The 27,113-nt window shown below is 41.7% G+C and overlaps 1 protein-coding gene across 1 annotated transcript in view; it reads right to left on the reverse strand.

The window, feature by feature from the left end:
- Positions 1–27,113, reverse strand: part of GNA13 (G protein subunit alpha 13) — a 35,956-nt gene that overhangs the window by 2,985 nt on the left and 5,858 nt on the right. The window contains exons 2-3 of the mRNA XM_077328376.1: positions 21,468–21,694; positions 18–68 (exon numbers count right to left, since the gene is read on the reverse strand). Of these exons, the coding sequence (XP_077184491.1) occupies positions 18–68; positions 21,468–21,694 (278 nt within the window). The remainder of the gene's footprint in view (positions 1–17; positions 69–21,467; positions 21,695–27,113) is intronic.

Raw genomic sequence — 27,113 nt, forward strand, 5'->3', positions numbered from 1 at the left:
TAAGGTATTAAACTTACTGGTTCTCCCAATTTATCCAAGTTGTCCAGAAAATATTTTACAGATTCTCCCTAAAAAAAAAAACACACCACAATTATTAATTTAAATAGATAATATGCCTATTTAAAATGAGTTAGTGAACTACTTTTATAAAATACCAACAACAAAGCCTGTTGTATCTAACAATACAGTGGGGGCTAGGCTCCTCCTTCCCCTCCCAGGGCAAGCCAGCCAAGGCCTCCCTCCCACTGCTCTCAAAGACCCACTGAGGCCTCTGCAGGCCTTTTCGGGGCAGGGGGGAAATGCTGGGGGGGAGGGAGACTCCACTCCTCCCCATGCCGTCCCGAGTAGCCCTGACAGCAGGAGTTCTGTCCCTCCTTCCCCACCGCCCTGGCTGCAATCCCTGGCCTTCTTACCAATGGCTGGTACTTCTTCCATATGGAAGATGTTGGAGGGGGTGCAGCCTGGGGCGGAACATCTCTCGTGACTGGCTGTTTGTTGGATGGACAGCCAATTAGGGATGGGACAGCCTACCTGATTGGTGGTTAGGCAAGGAGTCCCAACTCCTTCCAGCACTGTCTTACCATTTTATTTAGAGGTTCAGATGGCCAGTGTAGGAGCACTACACCCCAACTTTAACTGCACTCATTTGAAGTTAAGCTCTAAGGACATCAGTGACATTTCCATCATGTTCAAGGCCACAATTTAACAGAAATAAGTATATTTATACCTGCAGGTTTCAAGGGACCTTAGCACCTTTGTAAAAGCACTGATGGATTTATACCCAGGACTGCCAAGTGTTTACAAGCTCTGTTTCCAAGTAACATAAACCAAAGTTAGTCCAAACTGTGTAATGCTCTTCTGACAATGTTATACAAATACTCTAATTCTAGTTCTAAAATGTAAATAGCTCTGTGCTTAAAAGAAATGGCAATTAAATTGCAAGGAAAAGAAATTCACAGAGAAGAGCTAAACTTAACACTCCAATGAAATCAATCCTGTACTAGTGCATCTTTACCAGAAGCCATGAACTATGCTCCAAGATACTACTGTTTGGTGTCTTCTACTGCTTTTCAAATTGCCTTTTCATGCTTGCATGCACTACTGCAAATGGACTGATGCCAATATGCTCCTAAGCCAAAAAGATTCAAAGAGGAAAAATCCCTCTCCTTACAAGGATTATTTTATTCAATGAAACCCTGGGCTAACAAAGTAATCTTCTGGACAACCTAAATAAAAAGACTCAACTTTCACTAGAAATTGACTAGGAATCTTGTTAAACCAAACATTTTACAAGCAAAATATTGTTCAATCACTGGCTATGCTAGCAACGAGATAACGAGAACACTGAATGTATTGATGATTTCATCTTTCTTGGCTCTATGCTCAATCAAAGTGGTCGATGCAGCTGTGAAATCAAACTGGGCCAGAATGCAATGTTAGGTATGAACCAAATATGGAAGAGTAAGGATATCAGCCTTAATACAAAGTGCCGGCTAGTCAATGCCATTGTCTTCCCCATAACAACCTATGGATGTGAAAGCTGGACTCTGAAGAAGGAAGACAGGAGGAGAATAGATGCTTTCGAATTATGGTGTTGGAGACGAATGCTGTGAATATTGTGGACAGCCAAGGTTACCAACAAGATAGTTTTAGAGAGGAAAAAACGAACTATGTCATTAGAAGGGAAGATATTACGGCTAAAGCTCACTTACTATGGACACATTGTGCAATCAAACTTGCTAGAAAAATCATTAATGCTCGGCATGGTCAGCGGCAAAAGGAAAAGTGATCGCCAAAGGATCCGCTGGCTCGACGCAAAGCCGATACAGGGATGACCAAGAACCAACTAAAAGAAGCAGTCAGAGACAGGGGAGCATGGCAAAGACTTTCCTATAGAATCGCTGAGGGTCGGACACGACTGAACGGATGACATCATCATCATCATCGTCTATGCTAGCAAAAGCTTTGAACCTCACAGATTGACTTTTTGGATAGGCTTAGCTGATATAGAAATGAATACCTTGAAAACTTTTGTGCAAGTGAAATGAGCAGCTCTAGTAGTACTATTACTAGGTTGACAGAAATGGTAATCCATGGCTTAGACATCTTAATCCCTCCCACCTTCCATACAATTCAATTTTGTTTTCATTGTCTTATAATTAAGAAAAATTGATATGATGGACATAAGAAAGCTATGGTGGGGTATTATGTGTGGTACGCTGTTATAGACAGGTATGGTATAGTACAATACAGAGCTATGGTTAGATAATCTAATCATGATTAGAACTATAAAATGTAAAAATATCAGGATTAATCAAAAAACTTACTTACGTTTTGAATAACCTTATCGCTATCAAGATGAATTCTGATAATGGTAGAATAGAAATATGAAAGTCTACTACTTACTCAACTGTTTGAAGAGAAACAGGGTTGCACTTATATGTAACTATTATTGAGATTTCCCATGCACACTGGAACTGCATCTGTGCAGGCTGGCCCCAAAGAAAACATTTTCTAGCTTTAAAAGACTGAAAGGGTTGCCCATCCCCATTGGTGAAATCAGCATGTCAAGGGAATAGGTGCCATTTCCCCTTAGTTCCTCCTGAGTTGCTACAGCTAACATGGAACATAAAAGAAAAGAGGTGTAAGATGGAAGATCTTGACAAACAACAGTTACAGGTATGTGTAACCCCGTTTTCATCATTGTTCCTCCATGCAGCCCCACATTGGGATAGTAGCATCTGGAGAAGACGGTGAACCTTTCAGCCAAAAAGAGAATGCAGGACAGCTTGTCCCACTGCTGACACACTGTGTGCATTCACATCCATGTCATATAGTGGTTGACAAGCTCTGATGAAGGCCGCGTAGCTGCCTCGCAGATGTGCTCCTCTAAGGCAGCCAAGGCGGCTTGTGAATTGGTGAACTGTGCCCGAACAAGGAAAGGACATCACGCACTTGCCTATGTAAAACAGAGCTTAACTGTATTCATGATCCAGTGGGACAGAGTCTGAGAGGAGGCTCCTTTGTCCTTATGAGGGCCAGCATAGCAAATGAACAGGGTTAAGTCTTTACAAAGGAACTGGGACCTATGAAAATAATTTTTAAAAACTCCCAAAATGTCCAGAGTGTATAAAGCCTTTTTTGGCAGAGTTCAGGAGAAACACTGGTAGATATAGTGTTTGAGATCGGTGGCAATGCTAAACAACCGTCCTGTGCCCCTCTGGGGCACAGATCTACTCTGTTGCTAAAAAACTGGATAAAGGATTTGTCAGCACAAACAGTGCCTAGTTCACTCACTCTTCTCAGTAACAGTACAGCTACCAAGAGACACATCCTCATAGACAAACACAGCATTCCAGGCTGGATTTCTGTGAGTAAAATAGCAGGAGTGCGCAGGGTCTTTTCCAGGCCTATTTTTGGCCTTGGTGGGAAGTAGAGTTGTGCGCGGCGGCATCTGAATCGGCCGTTCCAGGCTGACCCAGCCAGCGCCGCACTGGTACATCAGTCGGCACACACACGCATGCCTCCCCCCCTCGTGGCGCTAGCTGCATCGGCCTTGATCGGCTGAGTCAGAGGCCACCGTGCACAACCCTAGTGGGAAGACTCAATGAGGTCAGACATCAATGACTGGAGTTGCCAGCTACAGGTTGACAAGCTCCTGGAGATTTTGTGATAGAATCGAAGGAGGGCAGCATTTGGAGAGGGAAGAAGCCTCAGCCAATGCAATACTATAAAGTCCATGCTCAAAGCAGTCATTTTCTCCAGGGAGACAGACCTCTGTCATCTTGAGTTCAGTTGTAATTCTGGGAGGATGGCAACCTTTGATCTGGCAGACTTGATCTGGTCTGGGTGATTTGATACTATCCAACTCCTATGACTCAATTAGGCCTGGCTGCTTCCTACTCTTCAACAGCAGCCACCCTATGAAGTAGAGCCATTGTAGTAGAGCTGTTACAGCTTCAGAGTAGGGTCTAGGAGACCCAGGTTCAAATCCCCCATCTTGCTGTGGAAGTTTACTGGGTGATTTTGGACCAGTAGCACACTTTCAGCCTAACTCATTTCACAGGGTTTTTGTGCAGATAAAAGGTAGAAGAAAAGAATAATGTAAGGTGCTTTAGACCTCACTGTGGAGAAGGGTGGGGTATAAATATAGCTGAAGATGGGAGGTAGATAAAATGTAGATTGGTGAATGGTTGAGAAAGCAAGAATGAGGCAGGGAAACTGGAGAGAAGGAGGGTCAGATAAAATAATTGCGGGGGGTACAGGGAAGAGGTGCCAATCGCACAAATCCTTGAGTGTTCCCTACCATGCAAGCAAGCCTAGTCCAGTGACTAGTATCATACAACTATGACTCAGTTTTCCCAGGCAGAGGCTGGCAGCAGGTTAGGAGAGGGAAAGATTAACACACAGGGACAGATGATCAAAAGACAAAGGTAATGGTGTTTCGAGATCAGCCAAAATTAAGAGCCTGCAAACAAAACCATCACAAAATTGAACAGGTCAATAAGTATCCAGGGGTTATTATACAGTCCACAGGAGCTTATAATGCCCACTTCCAGTATGCAGCAGAGCAAGGCCAAAGATCAGCATTCTGACAGCCTCTGATGGCTAGTTACTCCCTTTGTCTACATGCTGGAACTCTAATGTGAACCTATGAATCATCTTCAGCTGCGCCCTGACAAGATGATCAGAACAAGCGCTCATGGTACTCTTCAAAATCTCCCAGCATCAGCTCTGGATTCTCAAACACATGCAGTTGTTCTCTATTTCACTTCTCTAAAAAGGAGGGGAAGATGTAATCAGAGGACTGATCTGAAGGCTGGCAGGATAACGTTGGTTGCTGGTCCTCTTCTTCTGGATCTGAAAAGGAACCTACAAGAGAGGCCACAGGGGGAGAAGGAGTTCATGGAGGCATGATCTTGCCTCAAGTGGTTATTTTAAAACAAGGCTTTGAAGAAGAGGCGGAAGGTTCTGACCCTGAATGTTCTTTATGTTTGGATTTCTGGAGCTTCTTAGCAAGGGGCTCAGAGTGTGATCAAGCCTTAACCGCTGGACTCTTGTGAGGTAAACCTCTGTTCTTTGCACTTCACCTCTGGAACTAACCACAAGGCCCTCTTCAGAGGCACAGGCATAGCACAGGACCCATAGATACCAAACAGGCTGAAGCCAATATGGAATGGGGCACTGTCGGAACCTATGAAGGCTGGGGTGCCTAAAGGTCTCAGAGTTGGAACCAACTTGGGCTGGAGAGCAGAGGACAGACTCTTCTCCCAAAGCGCTGCCTTAAGACAGGAGGCCCTGTCTGATTGGGCTTTTGGAGAAGTGTGGACAAATATGGCAAGCTGTAAAATTATGATACTCCCCAAGGCAGGTGAGGCACAGCTCATGTTCATTCACTGCACACCATTTTCCTGCTGCGGTGTGTACACTTCTTAAATAAGGCCTTGGACGCCATGGACAATCCACAACCCCCAAATCTCCAAAAAGAGGATGAAGCCAACAGCCATCAACTGAACATGGTGAAGGAGACAATCATTCGCTACACTGACAGCAAGAACTCTTCCTTAACAAGGTAATAAAGTCCAGAAAAGGAGCAATGCTAAGGAGTACACCATTCATAAATGTTAATATATTAAATGCAAGCTTAATCCATTTATATATAATTCGTATTTTCTAAATTGTACTAAACGTAAGAGAAACATTTGAAAATGAAGAAGCGCTGTAATTGGCTTGAGGTCATAAAGAAATCTGTGGCGAAAGAGGGAGCTGAGCTGAGGTTTCTCATAACCAAGGATAGCATTAAATGATGAAATTTTGGCCACATAGCAAGCCGTGTTTTTACAATATCAGTGACAAAATCTCGATAAGCTGTCGCAAAGTTATATTGTCACATACTGAAAATTTTTGTAACTTGCAGTTGTACTACGAAAGCTAATTAAAAGATAATACTTTCCAATTAACTTAGACTGCCTTGCAACTTCAGATCAAGCAGGACAGCAGTGATCAGTACACCACATGAAGGCAACTGGGACAGTAAGCTGACCACGGAAGAGTGGTTGAAAGAACCAACAAAGCTCCACTTACACTTAGTGGATATTTTGTGTCTCCCCACCCCTACTCCCCCTTCTGATGTAACCTGGCGCATCTCCCTAAAAAGCCACTCCAATGGATTAGGACAACCTCACAGGGTTGAAGAGATGAACTGCAGCAAGAACAGGGAAATGGTTGAAGTTTCTCTTATTGCATGATTAGCTTTCTAGTTACGGTTGGAGAATTGCAACTCTATAAATAATCTATAGTTAACTCTATAAATAATCATGAGAGATTATTTCTTATCACTATATTGTATGCCGTCTTTTGGAGCCTGGATATCATTCATTATTTTTCCATATACAACACTATAATGAATGATATCCAGACTCTAAAAGATGGCATACAACATAGTGATAAGAAACATATTACCCTTACTGCCAAGCAGTTACAAGATGGATCTGAGAAATGAGCTATTCGTTATATCATCTGAAATATAAAGATCCATGAAGTCTAGTGCTAAATCAAGTACACAAAACACAAGTAGTTCACTGGGAAACTAATTCCTCATCACACCCCACTACTGTGACAATTACTGTGTCTGAAATGCTTAACAATGATTAACAACAGTTGCCTTAATCCAGAAAGCAGACATCCATTGTTATAAGAACCTATATTGAACCCTACTCCCAAAATGCCTCATAATAAGTGGCTTTTGAAACTCCTTTGGGAAAAAGAAACCTCTAAACAGGGCTAATGTAAGACACTCTAAGTCAGTCAGTCCTTGAAGATAACTTGGAATCTGCAGCCTGAACAAAACGAAGCAGCAGAGCTTGTGGAAATGGGAGATGTCCCCCTATAACACCTATATTACAACAGTGGCACTGGCTACCAATCTGTTTCCAGGCTAAATTCAAGGGACTGGATTTTTATCTAGAAAGTCCTACTACTGGGACCTCGTATTTGAATAAGGGAAAGAAGAGAAATCACAAAGAATTTAAGAGTGAAATACTCATGCGCCAAAAGCAACAGCTTACTTGCACAGTAGGATTGCTTTCTGTAAAATGTCAACACCTAGAAACCAAGCAATAGATTATGACTTGAGAGTTTTCATTACAAGAAGAGATTTCCCCAAATGAGACTGAAAGATCCATTAGGGCCCATTATGCATGGAGTGGAAGGTCCGCATTCGGAGTGGAATGGCAGCGACTAAAATCACCAATTATGCACGCTGCAGGCGGCAACCGGGCGCAGAGTCAGCGTATGCCGCTGAAAAAGCCGTGTTAGCGAGATGCGGAAGAAAGTGGAGCTTCCCGGGACCAGGGCGCAACCAGAAGCGGCTCTGGACTAGCCGTGTGCATAATTGGATACTCTGGGTTTTGCCACCATTGCGTTCCGTCCCGTGCGTAAGCGATTTGCTTTGCTTCTTCCTCCTCTGCATTCTCCATGCTGCCGTTTCAGCGGTCGTGCTTAATAGGCCCAGAAGAAGAGGTTTCCCCAAATGATACTGAACGATGCACAAAGATTGCATCCTAGCGAAATATCATCTTGGCACCTCTGGCTGTAATAGGCTGTCTGTCATTTGGCTGGCCTTTAGCCAGTGCATCTAAAGGGTCAAGGAACATCTGCTCACATGTTGAATTTACGGTCACCGTTATCTAGGTCCAAGGGCTCACGTCTGACTTCAGATATCTAAGTTACAGGTATGTATTTTAACAGAATATAAATATTCTATTTTCAGAAAGGTCATATTTCCAATAGCCACTTATGGCTGTGAAACTTGGACGATGAAAAATATCCCACAAGAGGAGAATTGATTCATTTGAACTCTGGTGCTGGAGAAGGCTTCTGCAGATTGCATGGACAGCAAAAGTAACCAACAAGGAAATACTAGAATGCAGAAAGACTGATATATCGATGGAAGTCAAAATCACAAAACTACGGCTCACTTACTTTGGCCTTATCATGTGATCCAGTTCATTGAAGAAAGCAATAATGCTAGGATTGGACGGTGGTGAAAGGAAACCAGACCGACAAAGAACATGATGGTTAGACATGCTCAAAACAGACACTGGCCATAGCATTATACAACTAAAAGAATTGGTGCAAAACTGAAAGACTTGGTGACAGCTGTGCCATGGGATTGCCTCCTTAGGCACCACTAAATGGCTAACATCATCATCATCATCATATTTAGATAGCATGTGTTTATCTATAGTCTTGTGATCTAAGGAAAAAAGTTAAAACAGGAATGTTATCAGACAGACAAGTGCTAGTTTACAATTAATTATGAACAGAAAAAAACGAGACGAGATCTTTGATAGAATTATAGAACCAGAGTTGGAAGGTATTAGTGTGTGCTGACTTTGATAAATGTATCAGCAGGATAAGAGCTGGGAATATAGATATCCAGCTATTGGGACACAATTTCCTTTGCTGCTCCTTTTTGTAATTGTGACTTTGTGCAGGGGAGACAGGCCAGTTTAAAGGATGAAGCTGAAGCATAAATAGAAACGGAAGTCTGAACATACATGAATCCCTGTGTCAGCTTGATTACTGTCAATAGATCTTGTCAAGTCATCCTACAACCATGTGCAATTAGCCTTGGCTTGACTGCAGGCTTCTGCAGTGGTGGACCAGTCTTCTGAAATGGCTTATCAATGGAAAGATGGCCAACAACTTCACAATTGGCCTTTAGCAGTTAAAGTAACATTGTTTAAAAGTGTTCTGAGGAATTACTAGTGGGGCAATGGGAATAGGAGCTTTTTTCCCCTTGTGTGGCAGACATTTTTCTGGAATGCAAGTTTTTGCTGCACTTTGTTTTTAGGGGGTTATTTTTTTCTGCTTGAGCATGTGAGCCTTGCCCCTTCTTCTTTTAAAGTCCTCTAAACAAACACATTTGCCTGAACTTTTGTACTATTAATTTTCTCTCTCTCTCAGTATTTAACTACAGCATAATTTATCTTCTGTTTTCCCGTACCATTTCTAGTGTTTCAGTCTGGCATTTACAATGGTAAAGTGATGGCAGACAGTGCTTAAAGCACAATAGAATCTTCCGTGAAACAACTGGCTTGACCACAGGGAATGCAGTTCCTCTCCTGTGAAAACAGCACCAAATCAATAATAAGAGCTCATGCTACTTCTGCTTACACTATCATGTTTCCTCTTTTGAGTATTTCCTGTGTGCCACACCAGATATTCAAAAAAGCCATAACAGAGTCATATCATACAAAGCCTTCAGAACTAGATTTTTCTAGAATCTCTCTGAGGTGGTGGGTTCTCCATCTTTGGTAATTTTTTAACAGAGGCTGATTCTGTGAAGGCTCAAGGGGGTGGCAGGTTACAGTGGATGAGCGATAGGGTTGTGAGTGTCCTGCATAGTGCAGGGGGTTGGACTAGGTGACCCTTGAGGACCCTTCCAACTCTATGATTCTATGATATCTTTCTTGTACAACAGAAGAGCTGGAATTGCAACCAAATGTTACCTGCAATCTTTCATTCTGAAGGATGCATGGTTTGTAGTGGCAAGAGTCACTTGTGATTAGACACTACCATTCTCTTTTCAACTCAAAACAAAATGTCAGTAATTTTTATTATAAAAAAGCATCGGTTATTTTCAGAGAGACTTCAGACAGATGCTACCCTTTATGCTTCCCAAATTTAATCTTCAGATTCTGCCATGTTTATCTTCACAACTTCCTCCTCAATCTCAGCTTCTCCCCAGCACTGGTATTACTGACAATCTCTCCTTCACCTTTTGGCTGAGATCAGGACTGTGATGGTATTGCTGACATTAGAACACAGGCCTTCAGTTCCTCAGATGGAACCTTCAGGTGGGCTGCAGAGCCCTATTCGGTTGGCTGCGAGCCACAACTGAGCTGCCATTTAAACAATAACTTAAGAAACAGATCTGCTGCTAGTGTGCATAGATAACTAACTACGGCACCATGCCTCCAGCCTTGCCTTGGACACACATTGAGAGGAATGGCAGAATGATGAGGAGTCACTCAGTGGTGAAGAGCACCCTTTTTTCACAGAAGCAGCTCCAGAGAGTGTAGCTCCTCTTCTTCCTGTCATGACTGTGATGCCATGTAGCTTCCTGAAATGGACTTTCAAGTAAGTTGGTTCCAGGCTGCCATTGGGAAAGAGGGTCCTTGTTTCAACTGCAAGGGTCACTGCTAGCTTCAACTAATTGCACAGTAGTTTGTGGCATATCTTCTTCATAGAAATCCAAATAAACAAACAAACAAACAAATAAATAAATGAAATAATGTGATGTATGTGTTATGTAGACTGCTCTGACTTTTAATGACAAGTAGCAAGCTCTCAAGCTAGCTCTAGCCTCAGCTTTTATTCCACCAGGCATTCTGAGATTACTGCATTAAGACAATACATCTTCAAGTTAAAGTACTGGATTCAAAAGCAACAAGATGCTCTCAGAAAGACCAAGGAAAGGTGCCTCAGTACATAAATTGTTCAATTAATGGTCAAAAGTAGTAATTAGTTCACATGGCTTTATTTGAAACAAGGGAATACATTCAGGAATACAACGGGCGCTAGATTGCGGTGAGGTGGAAGAACTCTGCAGATGGCCTCTCCCTCCCCCCCAGGACCCGGAAAGGCTGCAGGTTGGAGGCTCCCGGGAAGGGAACTCACCGACAGGGGCAGCTCTTATGCAGCTGGGATCTGCAGCCTCTGAGTCTGCATGTTTACAATGTTATATATAATATATACTAGGGGCCAAGCGCGTTGCATTCAGGAATACAGCAGGCGCTAGATTAGGGGGGTGGGGTGGAAGAACTCTGTGGGTGGCCTCCCGTTTCCCCTGTGACCTGGAAAGGCTGCAGGCAGCTATTAGGAAACTCACCGGCAGGGTTAGCTCTCACGTGGCAGGGATCCGCAGCTTTCAAGCCTCAGAGGGAAGTGGAAGGAGAAGGGATTGGACAGGGGTGGGGGACAGAAGGAGATCGGCTGGCTGCTGGACAGATAGGCAAGGTGGTTGGAGGAGGCAGCACTCGGGGCGGGACAGCCGCCCTGAGTGGGTATTAAGCGCTGAGTAGCACTTAAGCCATGAAACACACTCCTCCTCCAAGCCCTTATCAGAAGTATATTGTAGAACAGATGTGCAACTTATCTGTATTCCCCCATCCCCGGTTTCATGTAAATAGCTGCTAATATTGCACATTTTCCAGCCTCTCTATAGAGTGATTAAGTCATACTGACACTAAAAGTCAACAATATAAGATTAATATAACAGGGAGAAGTAATAGAAAAATACAGCATTTAGGAAGTGTCAACTGTCAGATATGAAAGGTCTGTTTCATTTACCAAAGTATACTTATACCCTGTTTCTGAAAACATAACATTACTGACTCTCTGTGTGGCATGAGTTTCCTGCTTAGCCTGGAAACAGCGAAGAAGCTTCATGTCTAGTCTAAGTCGACTTCAAGACTGCCAGACTAGGGACAGAACTTGAAGCCACTTGATTGACTACACGCTAAAATGAGCAACTGGATAAGCATGGTACTCACTGCAAGCAAGAGTGGGTTGACATTGATTAAATTGATAAAACATAAGCTGGCAAATGAGACTATTTCTCAAATCCTCAATTCCACCAGGTGGCGGTATGGCTGTAAAAACAAAACAAAAACCTCTAATACTCCCATCTGCTAGTGAAAGGACTGAATTTTACCAACCAAGGCTCCAGACACACCAAGTCAGTATAACTGTGTGCAAATATAAAGAGAACATTCACTTCTGGAATACAAAATCACTTCTCAAAAGATTTTCGGAAGTTCTTTTAGGGGATCAGCTCATCTTCAGAGATGTGATCACTGTAGAAATTCTAAATAACGTTAACCAAATACAGAGGGGGTATTGCTGTCCTTTAGCATTCCCAAGCTTCCCTCATTGTTGCTGTATAACAAAGCTTGCTTGCTTTTTTTTTTTTTTTTTTACAAACAAAGATGATTTTTCCTGTTTAAAGTTTACATTTTATTTTGTCTCCATTAATTCTGAAATTTAAAATTCTGGGACGATAAGACCACCAAGGAAGATACTAAGGAGGATTCACATACGGATGAGGAATATGATTGTCCAAAAGGATTTGATTAGTTAATATCATAGAGTTGGAAGGGACCTCCAGGTTCATCTAGTCCAACCTCCTGCAGAATACAGGAAATTCACAACTACAGAGCCATTAAATAACTTAAATAACTCAAGCAGTACACTGGATCTTGTCATGGAGGATAACTTAAGCAGAGAGTTCTAAGCCCTTTCAACTTGTTAGTAACAGTGAATTACTGATATGCTCAACAGTGAATTACTGATATGTCTGAGAAATAGCTTACCAAACAGTATAGATGGCATCATAAACTCAGCAACACCAGCAATCAATCAACCAGCCTGGTACTGGGATATTTATGGACCCAAGTATAACTGATATGACATCTTATAATATAGACAACACCGACTGGCTGATAAAAAGGGGTGATGAGGCAAATTTTCTGGCCCAAGACCGCAGCCAGACCAATCTAACATCCTGACTGCTCCCACTCAAAACACCGGAAAAGCCTCCAAATCCACTGAAAAACTCATCAAATTTGGCCAATTTGACAAACCAACCTGAAACGAAAATAAAAGGAAATTCAATCTCAAAAGGAATGATCAACCCACCGGTGACCACCAAAGAGCTAAGAACAAAGAGGCAAAGACAAAAGAACTTAGCAAGGAGGAAATAAAAAATGAAGAACTAAAAAAAAGACAGACAGAATATCACATGCGGAGCTCCACCACCGGAGTCCCTGTACTCCCTGAGCAACAACCATTCACAACCCCCGTTCTCCCTCCCCCAACCCCAGGCACAGCAAACTCCCGGACAGCCAAGACCCAGACTGCCATACCTCCTGCCAACCCAACCACCAGTGGAGCATAGCCTGTGGTTGCAGCCGAAATAGTCCAAATTGCTACCCAACGCCAGGAAGCCCACCCGCTGACCACCGTCAGAGCTGAGTTGACAGCCACATGTGGGGGACCAGAACCAGTAACAGTCTAAGCTGCGCCCAACACTGGCACAGCCACCTGGTGACCTGGCTGCTACTGGAGCAGAGCCAGTGGCCACACGTGGAAAGGTAGCCATGGAGATGCCAGTGGTCATCTCCAGAATTTTGGTTATCAGCAGAACCCTGCACCCAGGGTTTTAATAATTAATATATATATTATTATTAATAATAATATATATTAATCAGCATAAATTGAAAACAGCATAAATTGTTTTTTTATTGGAATCATTTTTATAGATTTGTAGAAGAATTAGAACTGAAATTCTCCACATAGAAATGCTGATTGCAGGTGATTTGAAAGTAAGACCAGGAGAAAGTGGGCTGGATTTGGTGAAGTCTTTAGGCCTTTAAGGCACTCTGCATAAAAATACTAAAATTAACAGTTAAATATCAGTAACTAACAAAGCACCCCCCCCAGCCATCTTCCATCTGGCCTTCAGAGTTAGTAATATATAGATAGTGTTATCTTACCCTCCTTCCCACAAGCAATCAGTTAACAATTTATTTAACAGTTTGTATGCCTACAAAATCATTGCACTATTTCCATATTAAATTTTCACTTAAATAATTTCCCCTTGGTTTTGTAAATAATCAGCCAAATTAAATTAATATAATTTATTTCGTTATCATTGCCGTCCCTAATGCCTTTGAGCTCACCCTCTGATCTCCAGTCTCTGGGACTCTTGGGGGTCAGACTCTATAGGCTGAATATTTCACTAGCTTCTGCTCCTTGTGGGTACTGGACAGTCCCCCTTCTGTTCTCCCAGGATAGTTTGGTGGCAAAATTCTCTCTTTCCTATAGCACCCTAACTGTAGAATAGGGATGAGATGAGCCTTGAGTGGTGTCGAACATTTATAGCAACAGATCTGCTCTTCTCTTCTTCTCTCTCTCCATCTCCATCTCCTTGGCTGTCTCTTTAGTTGCATGCTGGTCGATGCTGGGGGTGATGCTACTGGAGTAGATTTCCTTGGCCACTAGTGGCTGCTGAGCTGTTCCTAATGTAGCAGGGTTCTGCAATTCAGTCCGGTGCTCCCTTGCGGCCTCCATTCCTCTTTCTGCTAGACCCTATCTGCTCGGAGGTTCTAGTTGCATGATGGGATGAAGAGACATACTCTACTCATCCAGCTCTGATGGAAATCAGCCTGGCACAGCTCTCAGCCATCGAGGCATGCCAGGGAAAGTAAAGGACCCAGCAGCAGGTGACATCAAAGCATTAATGACTGAATTCTGTTTCATACAGAGGGTTGGGGCTCTGGATCAGGGACCATGCCTGACTTCTCACAGAGAATGTAATGGGCTTGTCGTCCAGCAGTTGATCCTAGAGACAGAAAAGTTTGCAGTTGTAGTGGGTTCCTGGATAAATTCTTTTGGCTTCTGCAGCAAGTTTAGTTGTCAAAAATGGTGCCTTGGCATCTTAATGGCAGCTGAGCTGGAGGTGAGTTGTGTTCTTGACAGTTCTGAAAGTTTCCTTTTCTGAAAGTTTCCTCCCTCTCCTGACACTTGACTATAGTGATAAGAAATGATTTTCAGGTAGTTTTCCTCATGTCTAATCAAAATCCAGAAGCAAAACTGTTGCAAGGTTCTGCTATAGGCAATGAAGTATCGTGAACTGAATGCATTATATATTCCAATACCTGATTCAATTTATGTTGTAATTGTAACTGATTACTTTAACTATTATTAACCACCCTTCTTGGACTCGCCATCTCGGGGGCAGTGAAAAGCAGTTTGAGCTTACATTGACAATAAAACAATAAAATTATATATATTACTAATAAAACAGTGACTGCAAAACTTTAAAACAGTAAATTAAAAACGGCTGTCACATCAGTAATAAATTACTTGCAATGATGGTGAATTTGCTAGCATCGATGTCAAATAGGAAGTGAGAGTTGGGGAGAAGGCCAGTTATTTTTTGTAATATGATTTTCTAACTGACCTCAATAAGTCCAGCACAAGAGCTCCATCTTGCAGGCTCTGTGGAACTTGGCAAGTTCCATCAGGGCCCTGATCTCTCCTGGGAACTCGTTATACCGGGCAGGAGCCAGGGCCAAGAAGGCCCTGGTTCTGGTTGAGGCCAGGGGCATTTTTTAATTTTAATATGCCAATAAAGGCTATGCTATGCTAACTGTGAACCAGGTGAGAATTTCTGAAACTTTTCTGACTTTATACAAGTCATTAGTTCCCTCATTAGCTCATGAAGCTCTTCATACAAAAAGATGCTATGATGCTTCCCATTCCACTTCCCTCTCTCAGAGGCAAGCTTTTCCCTCTGTTTTTCATTCTTTTTACTGACTGAGTAGCCCGAGTACTGTTTTTTATACAGTTAATGTTTTATATTGTTACAGCCTATGAACATACACAATAAATTCAAGTAATAACACAGGTAGGAGAACTGGGGGAAAGCTGGTAAGGAAGTTTGGGAAGTAGGTGAAGACTTCCATTCAAGCTAAAGAAAGGGGACTGGTCTTCTAGTGAAAGGAGAATTTCCCTACCCAGTCAAACAGGGAATTAGATCCCAGGTCTGGTGTAGTTAGAAACTGCTTTCAGAGACCCCCAGAGTCAGTTAAAAATGCAAGACAAGTACTGATGTTTTAAGAAAAGGGGCTTGGGTTCTGGAAAGAATGTACCTGCCTTCTGAAATATGTGTGCCTCATTACATTGCACTACCATTTCTCTATTCCAACTGCTACAAGAACAGAATGTCCTCTCACAACTGAATTTCAAAGGATGTCTTCGTCTCATTTCACTGCCTTTCCCTGACATCTGACCAATTTCCCTGACTTTCCAGAAAGGTACAATCCTACAAGAGCAAGATGTACAGTGTGAATGGTATGTATGATGTGACTTAAAGCAGCTTACTATTATTTTCCTTTTCTCTATTTTATTCTCACAACCTTCCTTGAAGGCAGGTTAGGATAAGCATGGGTGACTGGCCCAAGATCACCCAGCAAGCTTCCATGGCAGAGTGATGATTCAAGCCTGGGTCTCTCCAATCCCAGTGCAACTTGAGCTTTCTTGTAAAATGTTATAAAATGACACATAAGAAAGAATACAGTGTGGATAATAGACACCTCCCTAGTGCTTTTCTTAACAAGAGAAACTGCCTATACAGATTCTAGATGAACACACCTTTTCCTGTCTTTGAGAATCTGATCAAAGTCTTACAGGCAATGCCACAGAAGTAAACAGGATTCAGACTTAAAGTGATGCCAGCATTCTTCCCAGACTGCTAATATTAGTTGTCATGTGTTCTCAATCAAGATACTGGTAGCCGTGTTACCTGAATGTACTTACTGACAGAATATTCTGCATTACTGAAGTAATGTATTTCAGGTAAGGCACTATAGTTAATATTTGCAGCAGTATTATTTAAGTATAAACTTCACCTATCTAGACTGCAACAAGTAAAACAACCATAAAACTACCGGTGGGACCCAGAACTCATTTTGCAGACTGATCCCTTCCCCCAGCTGCCTGACCCACCCCATGGCATTCCAGAGGGCCCTCTCTGTGGTTGTTCAAGGAGTGCACAGGGCTGCAATAGAGAACGCAGGAATGTTCTGAAGATCCAGCCAAATGTAAAAGCTGTATAATTCATTTAGATTTTTTATGTAAGTATTCCAAATCCCAAAAAGTCAACAGGAAGATTTTGTAGGTACTGCTGTAATGAAAACTAATGTTGCTTTTCTATTCCAATAGGATTCTTAGTCACTCCCTTAAAAAAAAAAAGCAAGGCAATATCTATATTCAAGTTTCTGTGCCCCCCTGTTTTATTCCAAGGGGGGCAGGGTATGTATCCTTGCATGTAGGAGGTATAATAAACAAGGTTAAAAGGCCATGAAACTCTAACAGAACAGAGTTAAATCTTAATTATACAAAATACAAATATAATCAAGGAATGTATTCAGGCTATTTAATAGCTTTACTTGCCCTAGGTTCCCAGCTGCTCCTGCCAGTAGAAGAGCCACTGAATTGCACCTGGAAAATTGACCTCTAGGCCAGAAAAACCTATGCTATGATAGTCCTTATATTATACTAAACTGTTTTTTAAGCCCCTGACTTAAAAGTCACTCCTTGATTTTCCTGTATGTGTGCATGCAAAGGCCAGTGTCCCTTGCTTTACTCCCTGACTTTCCTGCATGTGTGTTTATGTGCAAGGACCAGCAGCCCCCCCCCTCACTCCCTGAATTTTCTGTTTATGTGTGCACATGCAAGGACAAACATTCTCCTGTTTCATTCCCTGTCTTTCCTCTGTGTATGTGTGCATGTGTAAGGGTCAGTGTCCCCTACTTCACAACCTGGCTTACCTGTGTGTGTGTATGTGCGTGCAAGGGCCAGCACCCCCTTCTGTTTCGCTTCCTGACTTTCCTCTGTTTGTGTGTCTGTCTGCAAGAGCCAGTATGTCCCCACCTCTTCACTCTCTGACTTTCCTGATTGTTTGTGTGCGCACGTGCATGTGTGAAGGCCAGTACCCCCCTGCTTCATTCCCTGACTTTCCTGTGTGTGTGTGTGTGTGTGTGTGTGTGTGTGTGTGCGCGCGCGTGCATGCAAGGGTCAGCGTGTCCCCCCCACTTCACTCTCTAACTTCCTTGCATGCGTGTTACAATGGTCTTGGATGCTCGTTCCAGTTATAAAAGACAGACTAATACTATTATCGCCCCAATGAGCATGTATCCCTAGTAATGTCAATCCTTCCTAACTTCCTAGTCACAAGTCCTACTGAGCTGGTTCCTGGCACAAGTCTTTCTCATTCTTCCTAAGATAAGTGGCAGTTTAACCTGGAGATTCATTATTAAGAGTTACGTCATTTTCAGACAATTCCAGTCTTCAGATCTAATACCTACTAATTCAAGGGTGCAATTTCAAATATGCCTAGCTGCACAGCTGTCTACTCAACAGTCACATGAAGGCCGCCCACCATCAGAAACAATGTGCATGAAGCTGCTTGCCATTACGGTTCCCCATTTGACATGTGAAATTTTAAGCATGCCTTTGGAAGCACTCTTTGCAATATTCTGGATGAAATCACCCCCAAAGAAAATACTTTGACATTCAAGCATATAAAGTATTGCTCGTGCACCTGACACAAAGAAAAAATGGTGGTGGAGGAAGGAAAAAGAGAAATATAAGCCAGCCATGAATAGTCTCCACGTCTTCACTTAAACAGCTACCTATTCTATATTATGCATATATGAATCAGGCCAGTTTTGTTGAATGCTTGATTCAGTTAGATATAAAGGTAAAGGTATCCCCTGTGCAAGCACTGAGTCATGTCTGACCCTTGGGGTGACACCCTCTAGCGTTTTCATGGCAGACTCAATACGGGGTGGTTTGCCAGTGCCTTCTCCAGTCATTACCGTTTACCCCCCAGCAAGCCGGGTACTCATTTGACCGACCTCGGAAGGATGGAAGGCTGAGTCAACCTTGAGCCGGCTGCTGGGATTGAACTCCCAGCCTCATGGTCAGAGCTTCAGACAGCACGTCGGCTGCCTTACCACCCTGCGCCACAAGAGGCTCTTGTGTTAGATACAGATTACCTTTAATGGCATAAAATTCATATAGATAGATAATCACAACAAAGATGTACATAGGTGATATACACTGAAACCCAATGTGTGGGCTAGCATCACTGTATCCCTCATTCTCTGAGAGCCGTCTGAACCTTTTGAGCCATTCTAAATACATACTTACACAACCTGAGGTTACAGCATATTTACACAACAGTCCCCTACAACTTGACCTATTATTCACATCTCAAAATAGCTCACATCAGCTTAGAGTTAAAGACAAATTAACAAAAAGCCTTAAGGTTGTATAACAAGCTTGCAACTGAAATCAGTAGAACATAGCTTTGAACTACATATAGTACCTAAATTCCAGAGAAGTAATCACGTTTGTCTTTTGTAGCAAAAAGATTTGTGGCATCTTAAAGGCTAATTACAAGCTTCGTATTGCACAGCACTTTTATTTTCTTCTAGGGGGCTAAGATTAAACATTATCATGGAATACGTTCTGGTGAACTAGCTGCATCTGCCCCGTATTATATGCTAGAATACGCCATTGCTTCTACTGGCCATCGTTTTCAGTAACTGTGCTTTTGCTTTTTACTCAGTATTTTCTGATGCTTCCACACTGATAGGAATACATTCTTGGACCTCAATGGAAAATGGGCTAAACAACCATTTTCAGTCTGGAACAGAAAAAAAAAACTTTTAATATGCAACGTTCTTATGTTTTAACTATCTGCAAGCCATTAAGCACCACTGGTTGCGAATGTGGAACAGAAATGGTTAAAACTAAACAAAGCAGGCCAAATTAGGTTTTGCGCACCACCCTAACACATCAATGAAAACTGAAAAGCACACAATAGCGTCTCACATTGAGAAACAGTTTATTCTGTGTTCCACATCTGCTGTACCAGTAAACCAACCAAAGCCTTCCTTGGAAAATACTGGACTGTCTAAATAAATATGAGATCTTCTATGTGCCTATTGACGAATAATATGCAAGGGGGAGTAAAAACAAAAACAAAAAACAAACTGGGTCAAACAAATAAGATCCCATTTTTAAAGCATCAGGAAAGTTTCCCAGAAAAACCACATCACTGCTTAATAATATATGAAACAGAAAATGAAATTGGCAACACACACATTACTAGCAGTGAACAATAGGTTGGATCCAGAGAATGATGAGTGGAGTGCTGCTTGTACATGCACCTCTCTCCCTGCAGCCCATTTTATTTCCCTGAATCGCATGCGCGATTTCAGCCGCACGTGGCGCATGTGTGCATGCGCGGCCCCAATTCCCTCTCCCCCCCCTCCCACAGTAAGAAGCTTCCCGGGCTGCAAGCTTGCGGCCTGGGAAGTTTTTTACTGCGGGGGGGGGGCGGGGAGAGGGAACCGCGGCCCGGCACCGGGCCGCGGCCCGCAGGTTGGGGACCACTGCCTTGGAGGTCTCCCATCCAAATAATGGGCAGGGCTCATGAAATTAAGCTAACTTGGGCTAGTTTAATTTTAAGCATATTTAAACTCACTTTCTTTAATGCGATGGCAGTTCGACTTAAGAAAAATATACCAGCAACATACAGGGTGCAGGCAATTCCATAAAAATCCCTCCTATTTCAGGAGGCCTGGGTTGGAGGAACTCCACACAGATTGCACTGTTCAATTCAGCGCATAAGTAACTTTAGGGATTGTATGCAAACCACAGAATACAATGTTTTAAATGCTTGCTTTGGCCCAGCCCTCCTGAAAGGGTTCTCCTCATTTTAGATTATCAACACACGTTTGTTTGGCTGTTTACATTGGTCCCATTAATCATATCAATGCCATCAATACACCAATCATGTATAGTATGTTTTTAAACAAGATGCAACAGTGATTTTGTTAAATGTATAATATACTACCCCAAAGGCATATCAAAGTTTTCCCATTAAATAAAATATATGGTCTCTTTTATGACAACCACAACAACGTGACTCACAAAAGTGCCACTAAGTGCTGGGGAAGGGAAGAATAAATATTTTTATACTATTGATAAACCCTTGAAATATTCTTCAGGCTTCAAGAAATCACAGAAGATGCAAAATTGTGCAAATATAGTTGGAAAGCATAGGTGTGTACATGCCCACCTAGGGCCTCTCCCCATCCCACCTCCTCCAAGCCCATCATTGGCCTTTTTGGGAAAGGGGGAAATATTGACATGGATATATATGGTCAAATCACACAATAACTGTTTAAGAAATTAAAAAAAATATATTAAACATTAATTTTCACCCACTCAGGAAACCCTTCCAGGGATGTCAAGAGAAACCCTGGTTGGGATGCAAAAACATTTCTCTCACTGCATGATCAGGCTGGAACTGAAACAATTCCACTTTGCTTGCAGTCAGAACCCTTTGAATATTGGGGAAAGTAGCTGACTAGGATTAACCCTAAATGTGCAAATGTAGCCAGAATTCCTGAACTCCCTGCCAGACTAACGGAACATCATCTGAGGGTGCCTTACGGCCTCCTTTAATAATACTGGGACACAGATCACTAGCTTTTTTCTGGACTAAATTCATGGATGTTTTTAAAGAGAACCTGAAGACTACTCTTTTTGCACTCTGAAGTGTAAGTTCAAATGCCAAGTTCTGCTATTTCTCCATTGCTTAGCCTTGTGAAAAATAACTTCCACAAGAATCTATTTCTGGAAGAAAATCAAGCCTGATTAGGCTATATATCTTTACTTACATTTTTATCTACATTTGCTATTCCAAGAATATATAACTACTTTTATATTAGTAATGAAACAGACCACTGTTTCAATTGCAATTTTTTAAGTGTACCATCTCAGTAAGAACAGCATTAAGAAGGATCTGTGCATCTTACCAGCTGAAATTCTCTGCGCCTATCGTAGGCATGCTGGATACCACTATCTGCCCACAAGGCTCTTATTGCTAGAAGATACTGTAAAAAAACTGTGGTCTCCACCATCCCTTGTGCCACCATTGCTGAACGGGTATCAAAAGCCATCAGCTTGTCACCATTCTTTTGGTTAGCAGGATCTCCCCAGGGAATATGAAGTTTCTCTCGTGCATCCACAAGGACTCTTATCCCTAAAACAAAATTAAAAATTCATTAGTTTTCTAATCATATTTATACTTGACATCAGATCCAATAGTTTTTTTCAGTGTAATCAATATGCACATAGACGCAGAAATGTCTCAAATCACGAAACAACTGTGTGCAATATGCAACACATGGGCAAAAATGGCTAGCAGTAGACCCATTTAGCACACAAAAATGCCAGTATCTTCCCACATCCAATGCATGAGAACATGTAAATTCTTTAACCATGTGCAAGGCAATTCAAATGGCACCAGCCAAATTACAGCTACATGGCATAAGGTCCCACTGAACTGGAGATAAAAAGGCCTTGGAGGGGAAAAAAAAATCTTTAAAATTGGATGAAAAAACTGCATCCCTCCCCTGGATTTTTCAACATGGTTGCCACTGACATTTTATTTTCCATTTCCTTGACTCTAGTTGATTTCATTGAACACTTTAAAAAAATAGCCCCAAGTTAAACAATGCATATGATTAAATGATTAAAAACTAGGCAAGTACTGAAATGCAAATATTTATTAAGAGCTTCAATACAAACTACTTTGAACGCTTCTTCAAACATTCAAACAACTCCTCACACACAATACATCTAACTTGAACATAGAATCTGGCAACACAGCTTGCAATAAACTCGGATACCAACTTTGCAGCCACATCTACTCAGACAACACAATCACTGGACCTGACAATATCAAGTACACCATCTCAGGCACATTCACCTGCTCATCTTCTACCAATGTGTATGCCATTAAATGCCAAGAATAGTCTTTGGTTCTCTTTATAGGATTAACTGGTAACACCATACATGCCAAAGGACAAATGGACACAAATCACTTCAAAAAGGATGTGGACAAAATCGAGAGGGTGCAGAGGAAAGTAACAAAGATGAACTGGAGCCTGGGAACCAACCCCTATGAGAAAAGCCTGGGGGAATTGGGAACATTTAGCTTGGAGAAGAGGAGGTTGAGGGGACATGATTACTTTCTAAGTATTTTGAAATGTTGACCCTTGGAGGAGGGCAGGGAGGTATTCCTGTTGGCAGCAGAGGATAGGACCCACAGTAATGAGTTAAATTACATGTAGAACAGCACCAGCTAGTTATCAACTTCAGCAGTGGAATAGGCTGCTTAAGCAGGTGGTGAGATCCCCATCTCTGGCAGTGTTCAAGCAGCAGCTGGACAGAAACTTTAGGCTGATCCTGCATTGAGCAGGGGGTTGAACTAGATGGACTGTATGGCCCCTTCAGAATCTGTTTTTCTAAATCTAACATTTAGAATCACGAGTGAGAAACCTGTGGAACACTCCAGCCCTCCAAGACATTCAATGGGTGACCTTAAAGTGACTGCTTTATAAAATAACTTCAAGAACAGACTAGAAAGGGAAAACACTGAATTAGAAATTATTAAAACACTAAGGACAATGGAATCCCCAAGACTTAACAAGGATATTGGTTTCGTATCTCACTACATATGCTAACTTCATTCAGTCCTTACACCTGTATTCTCACCAATCCCCCCCAGAAGGGTCATATATATCTTTTTAACATCTTTATTAGGTTGTATGCTAATTTACTGCTCACTTCATATATGGAATGATACACATAAAAGCTTATTCGTTGAATAAATCTCTGTTGATCTTAAAGGTGTCAGTGAACTCAAAGGTTTGTTGTACTGCTTCAAACCAACTTAGCTATCCACCTGAATCCTTCTTTAAACAGTAATTATACTGCCAATCTTGTTTTATTCTCTATTATATATGTTTTGCTGTTTTGTTATGGGATGCAGTTTTATCATGCTTTATGGGGGCCTTTATATTGTACCCCACTACGAGTCCCTGGAGAGTGGCGAGCTAAAAATCTATGGAATGAATAAATAAAACATTAAAAGTATAAATATGGCTGGAGCAAATAACAGCTTGTGCTGTTAAAATAAAAAGTTAAGCGGTAGGTGAGTGGAGAGTGGGCGGGCCTGTCCTGTCACTTCCTAATCAAAAACAACAACCTTCTATTAATATTTGTCTTAGTTAATTTATCCCAGAGTAGATCTCTGGGGTGGAAGCAAACGCCCCCTTCAAATTTAAAAAGGCAGTGTAAAACACAGAGCTGGTCTTCTTGGCTTTTTTTTTTTTTTTTTGGCTAAACGGGTAGTTTCTCCCTGACAAAATTCACTTTGTTGGGGCCCAATATCCTATATTGTGACATCCAGGAAGTAAGTTTACATAATAAGTGTTTAGCATATAACTTCCCTACTACAGACAAAAGACTTTTAGGCCAATAGTTTGTACGTGACATGTTCTCTCTTAGTCGCATTCACCCGAACAGCTGGCATAAGACCAGTTCTGTCTACCATCATAAAAAGAATGGCCAATGTAGGGGGGTGGGGCTGGGGACGACACAACATGAGAACCAGAAGCCTTGCCCAACTTTAATTGGCCAAGTAGCATTTTTATTTCCTCAACAGTCACTGGTGGCCAATCAAGAATATTTTCTAAGGAAAGTTCAGAGGGTTGCAGGGCAACAATCCCTTCTTCATAGAATACACAAATGTATTCATGCCAAGTATGGGAATGGGTAGATGACATCATAAAAGAATCAGTATGAAATGCTCTGGAAATTACCTAGAATTGTTAGAAGTTGTGGCCCAGATGAGCTGATCCCATTACTTATTAATAAAATTATTTCCTCTTTTCCCTTGTGAGTTCTTGGAATTGACTGCCCGTCGTTGTTTATGCCATTTAACTTCTATGTACTCTGTATATCATGTATGAGCATGCCTGACTTACTCCAAGAGGCTCCTGTAAATTACAATAGAGTCAAGTCCTTCAGAACTCAGCATAGCAGCATAAACCTGGCATTGACAGGTGGCAGTTTCTTCATACAAATTCTCTATTCATGTTGACTTATTAACTGAACATCTACCTTCAACTGAAGTATTACCATTAGACAGAATAAGGCACATTTTGACAACATTCCACAGGTCTTAGAAATTCTTGTTGCCCATCAAAATGCCATTGTAAGATGTTGCCAATACAACTTCATTATCCTGTTCTACCATGTATGAGTGAAACTGAGTCCTGAATTCATAGGGAGCAGCTGTGATTAAAGTAGTTTATTGCTGCTTTGATTTTCCAGCTGTTGTGTCATTGGTTTGATTTGCTGCATGCAGAAGTGCAAAATACTGTCCCTATTCTGGTGATCCCAATGTTTGGTGTCTGTATAATGATGACAGTAGGATCTAACATTGATAAGTCATGAACCATACTGAACTTGAAAGGACTTTTCTCAACCAACTTTTCAGCAACTGCTGCTACCATATTTAGACATTCTATTTATCTATTCAGTTATTATTCTATTTCTATTCTATAACCGCCCCTCTCGGCACAGCTGTCCCAGGACAGTTTACAATAATTCATTAAAACAATACATTTCAATGGTATCAGTAAAAGGATTTTATTTTTGTAAGTTTAAATCCTTTAAAATGATTCTATGCACTGTAGCCACCAAACAGCAATCAGACAATCTGCTCACTAGTCAATCCAGGATGGGAGGTTTGTACAAAGGAGGGCTCCTATGATTGACGTTTGTTAGATTCATTGGCCCCAACCAAATACCTGGTGGAAGAATTTTGTGGCCACTTGACACTCACTTAATTTATTTTAAGAGCTTTACTGCAAGGTCAATTTTTACTTGCTCACGGCAAGAAAGTTCTCAGCCAACCGCATGTCAATTGTCAAGAACTGAGAACCAGATGACAATTTTTTGTTGCTTTTTTGATTTTATGCTCCTGAATTTAGCTCATGAAACTCTTCATAAAGAACAGGTGCCAATGCCTTTTGGCTTTGAAATCTCTTGCTCTTCGCTTTGAAACAGCTTGCAATCGCCATCAATTGTTTTCATGAATGACATTTCATGGGTGGCTCTTGCATTGCAAATTTTATGCAACTTGCAAGTTTACTGTTAGAGAGCTTTGTTTCTACCTCATAGTTCTTGACATTGTCAAAAACAATACCAGCAAATGCTGGCAGAGACTCATGGGAATTGTAGTCATGAACATCTGGAGGACCACAGGTTGACTACCCCTGCTCTAGTTCACATAGAGCCTGTTCTATATAGGCCAGAACTTGAGCCCAATGTCTCTTCAAAAAGCACTTTCCTGGGGACACCTTGTCTAAAGATCTGTAATTCAAAGCCCCTAATCCAATCTGCACATAAGAGTTGTTTTTTATACCCCTCCTTTTCACTCCCCTTCCTTTCCCCATAACAGACATCCTGTGAGGTAGCTGAGGCTGAAAGAAACTGCTATGAGAACAGCTCTAACAGGAGTATGATGAGCCAAAGGTCACCCAGTTGGCTGCACATGGAAGAGTGGGGAAGCAAACCCAACTCTCCAGGTTGGAAGCCACTGCTCTTGACCATTACACCAAGCTGGCTTCCTAACCTGAAGGGTATTATAGAGAGAGCATCCAAGAGAGGTCCATCACATGTTTGATTCATCTAGCTTGCACAGAATCCATTTTATACACTCCAGAACCTGCACCTGACATCTTGAAAATCACTTTTCTGGGGCGCCTTGTTTAGGGGTCTGTAACTTGGCCAAGTCCAATCTTCACCAAACTTGGTGGGCAGGTAGAGGAGAGTCAGATGAACATGCCCTGTGATTATGGAGTCTCTGGGACATGGGAGAGCTACCCACCATGTCCCAAATTGGTGTGGCAGAGTGGCTAGGTTTGGGCACCAGGTTTTCCCAGTTTGTGCCCATTCCTAGTTATGGGTACAGACGTAGACTATTGATACTTCAGTGAAAAGTCTGAAGTCTATTTTACATAAACAAAATGCTTCCATCAGCTTTTGGCTAAGAACCTCAAGTGGCCTACAAGAAACATGCTTAGATACAATGGTCAATAACTGGAAATTTTTGCTTTCCTGAACACCATGGAAAATTGGCTTGATATTTCTGTCTATTGACTCTTTCTGCACTCTTCTTTATGTAAAGCGAACATCTAATGTTTGTTCCATGACAGAAATGATGTAATTTCCTTTGTATAAAAGTAGAGGAGAGAGGTGTATGCAAAACAGTATTTCATGAAGTGTTCAGCTTACCATTTAAAAATTAAAATTTTAAAATAATCCCCCCCTTTATGAACATCATTCTGCATTAGAAGGTCTGATTTCTCAAATTTATTGTTGAGTGTAGTGCTAAGACATGCTTGGGTTTTATAGTTGGGCAGAAGAAATAATGCAGTATTTGCTAACCATCCAAAATATTCCCATCCTCCAATTAATTAAAATTGATACCAGTTTCTTTAAATACAAAAAAGTTTCAAGAAGCCAATCAGCTTCTCCACAAAAAAGCTCTATCTTTCAAGTTCATTTTATTTTGTTTTACTGTTAACAACCATAAGCATTTTCAA

The sequence above is a fragment of the Paroedura picta genome, chromosome 3, assembly GCF_049243985.1.
Source record: "Paroedura picta isolate Pp20150507F chromosome 3, Ppicta_v3.0, whole genome shotgun sequence".
Taxonomy (NCBI): domain Eukaryota; kingdom Metazoa; phylum Chordata; class Lepidosauria; order Squamata; family Gekkonidae; genus Paroedura; species Paroedura picta.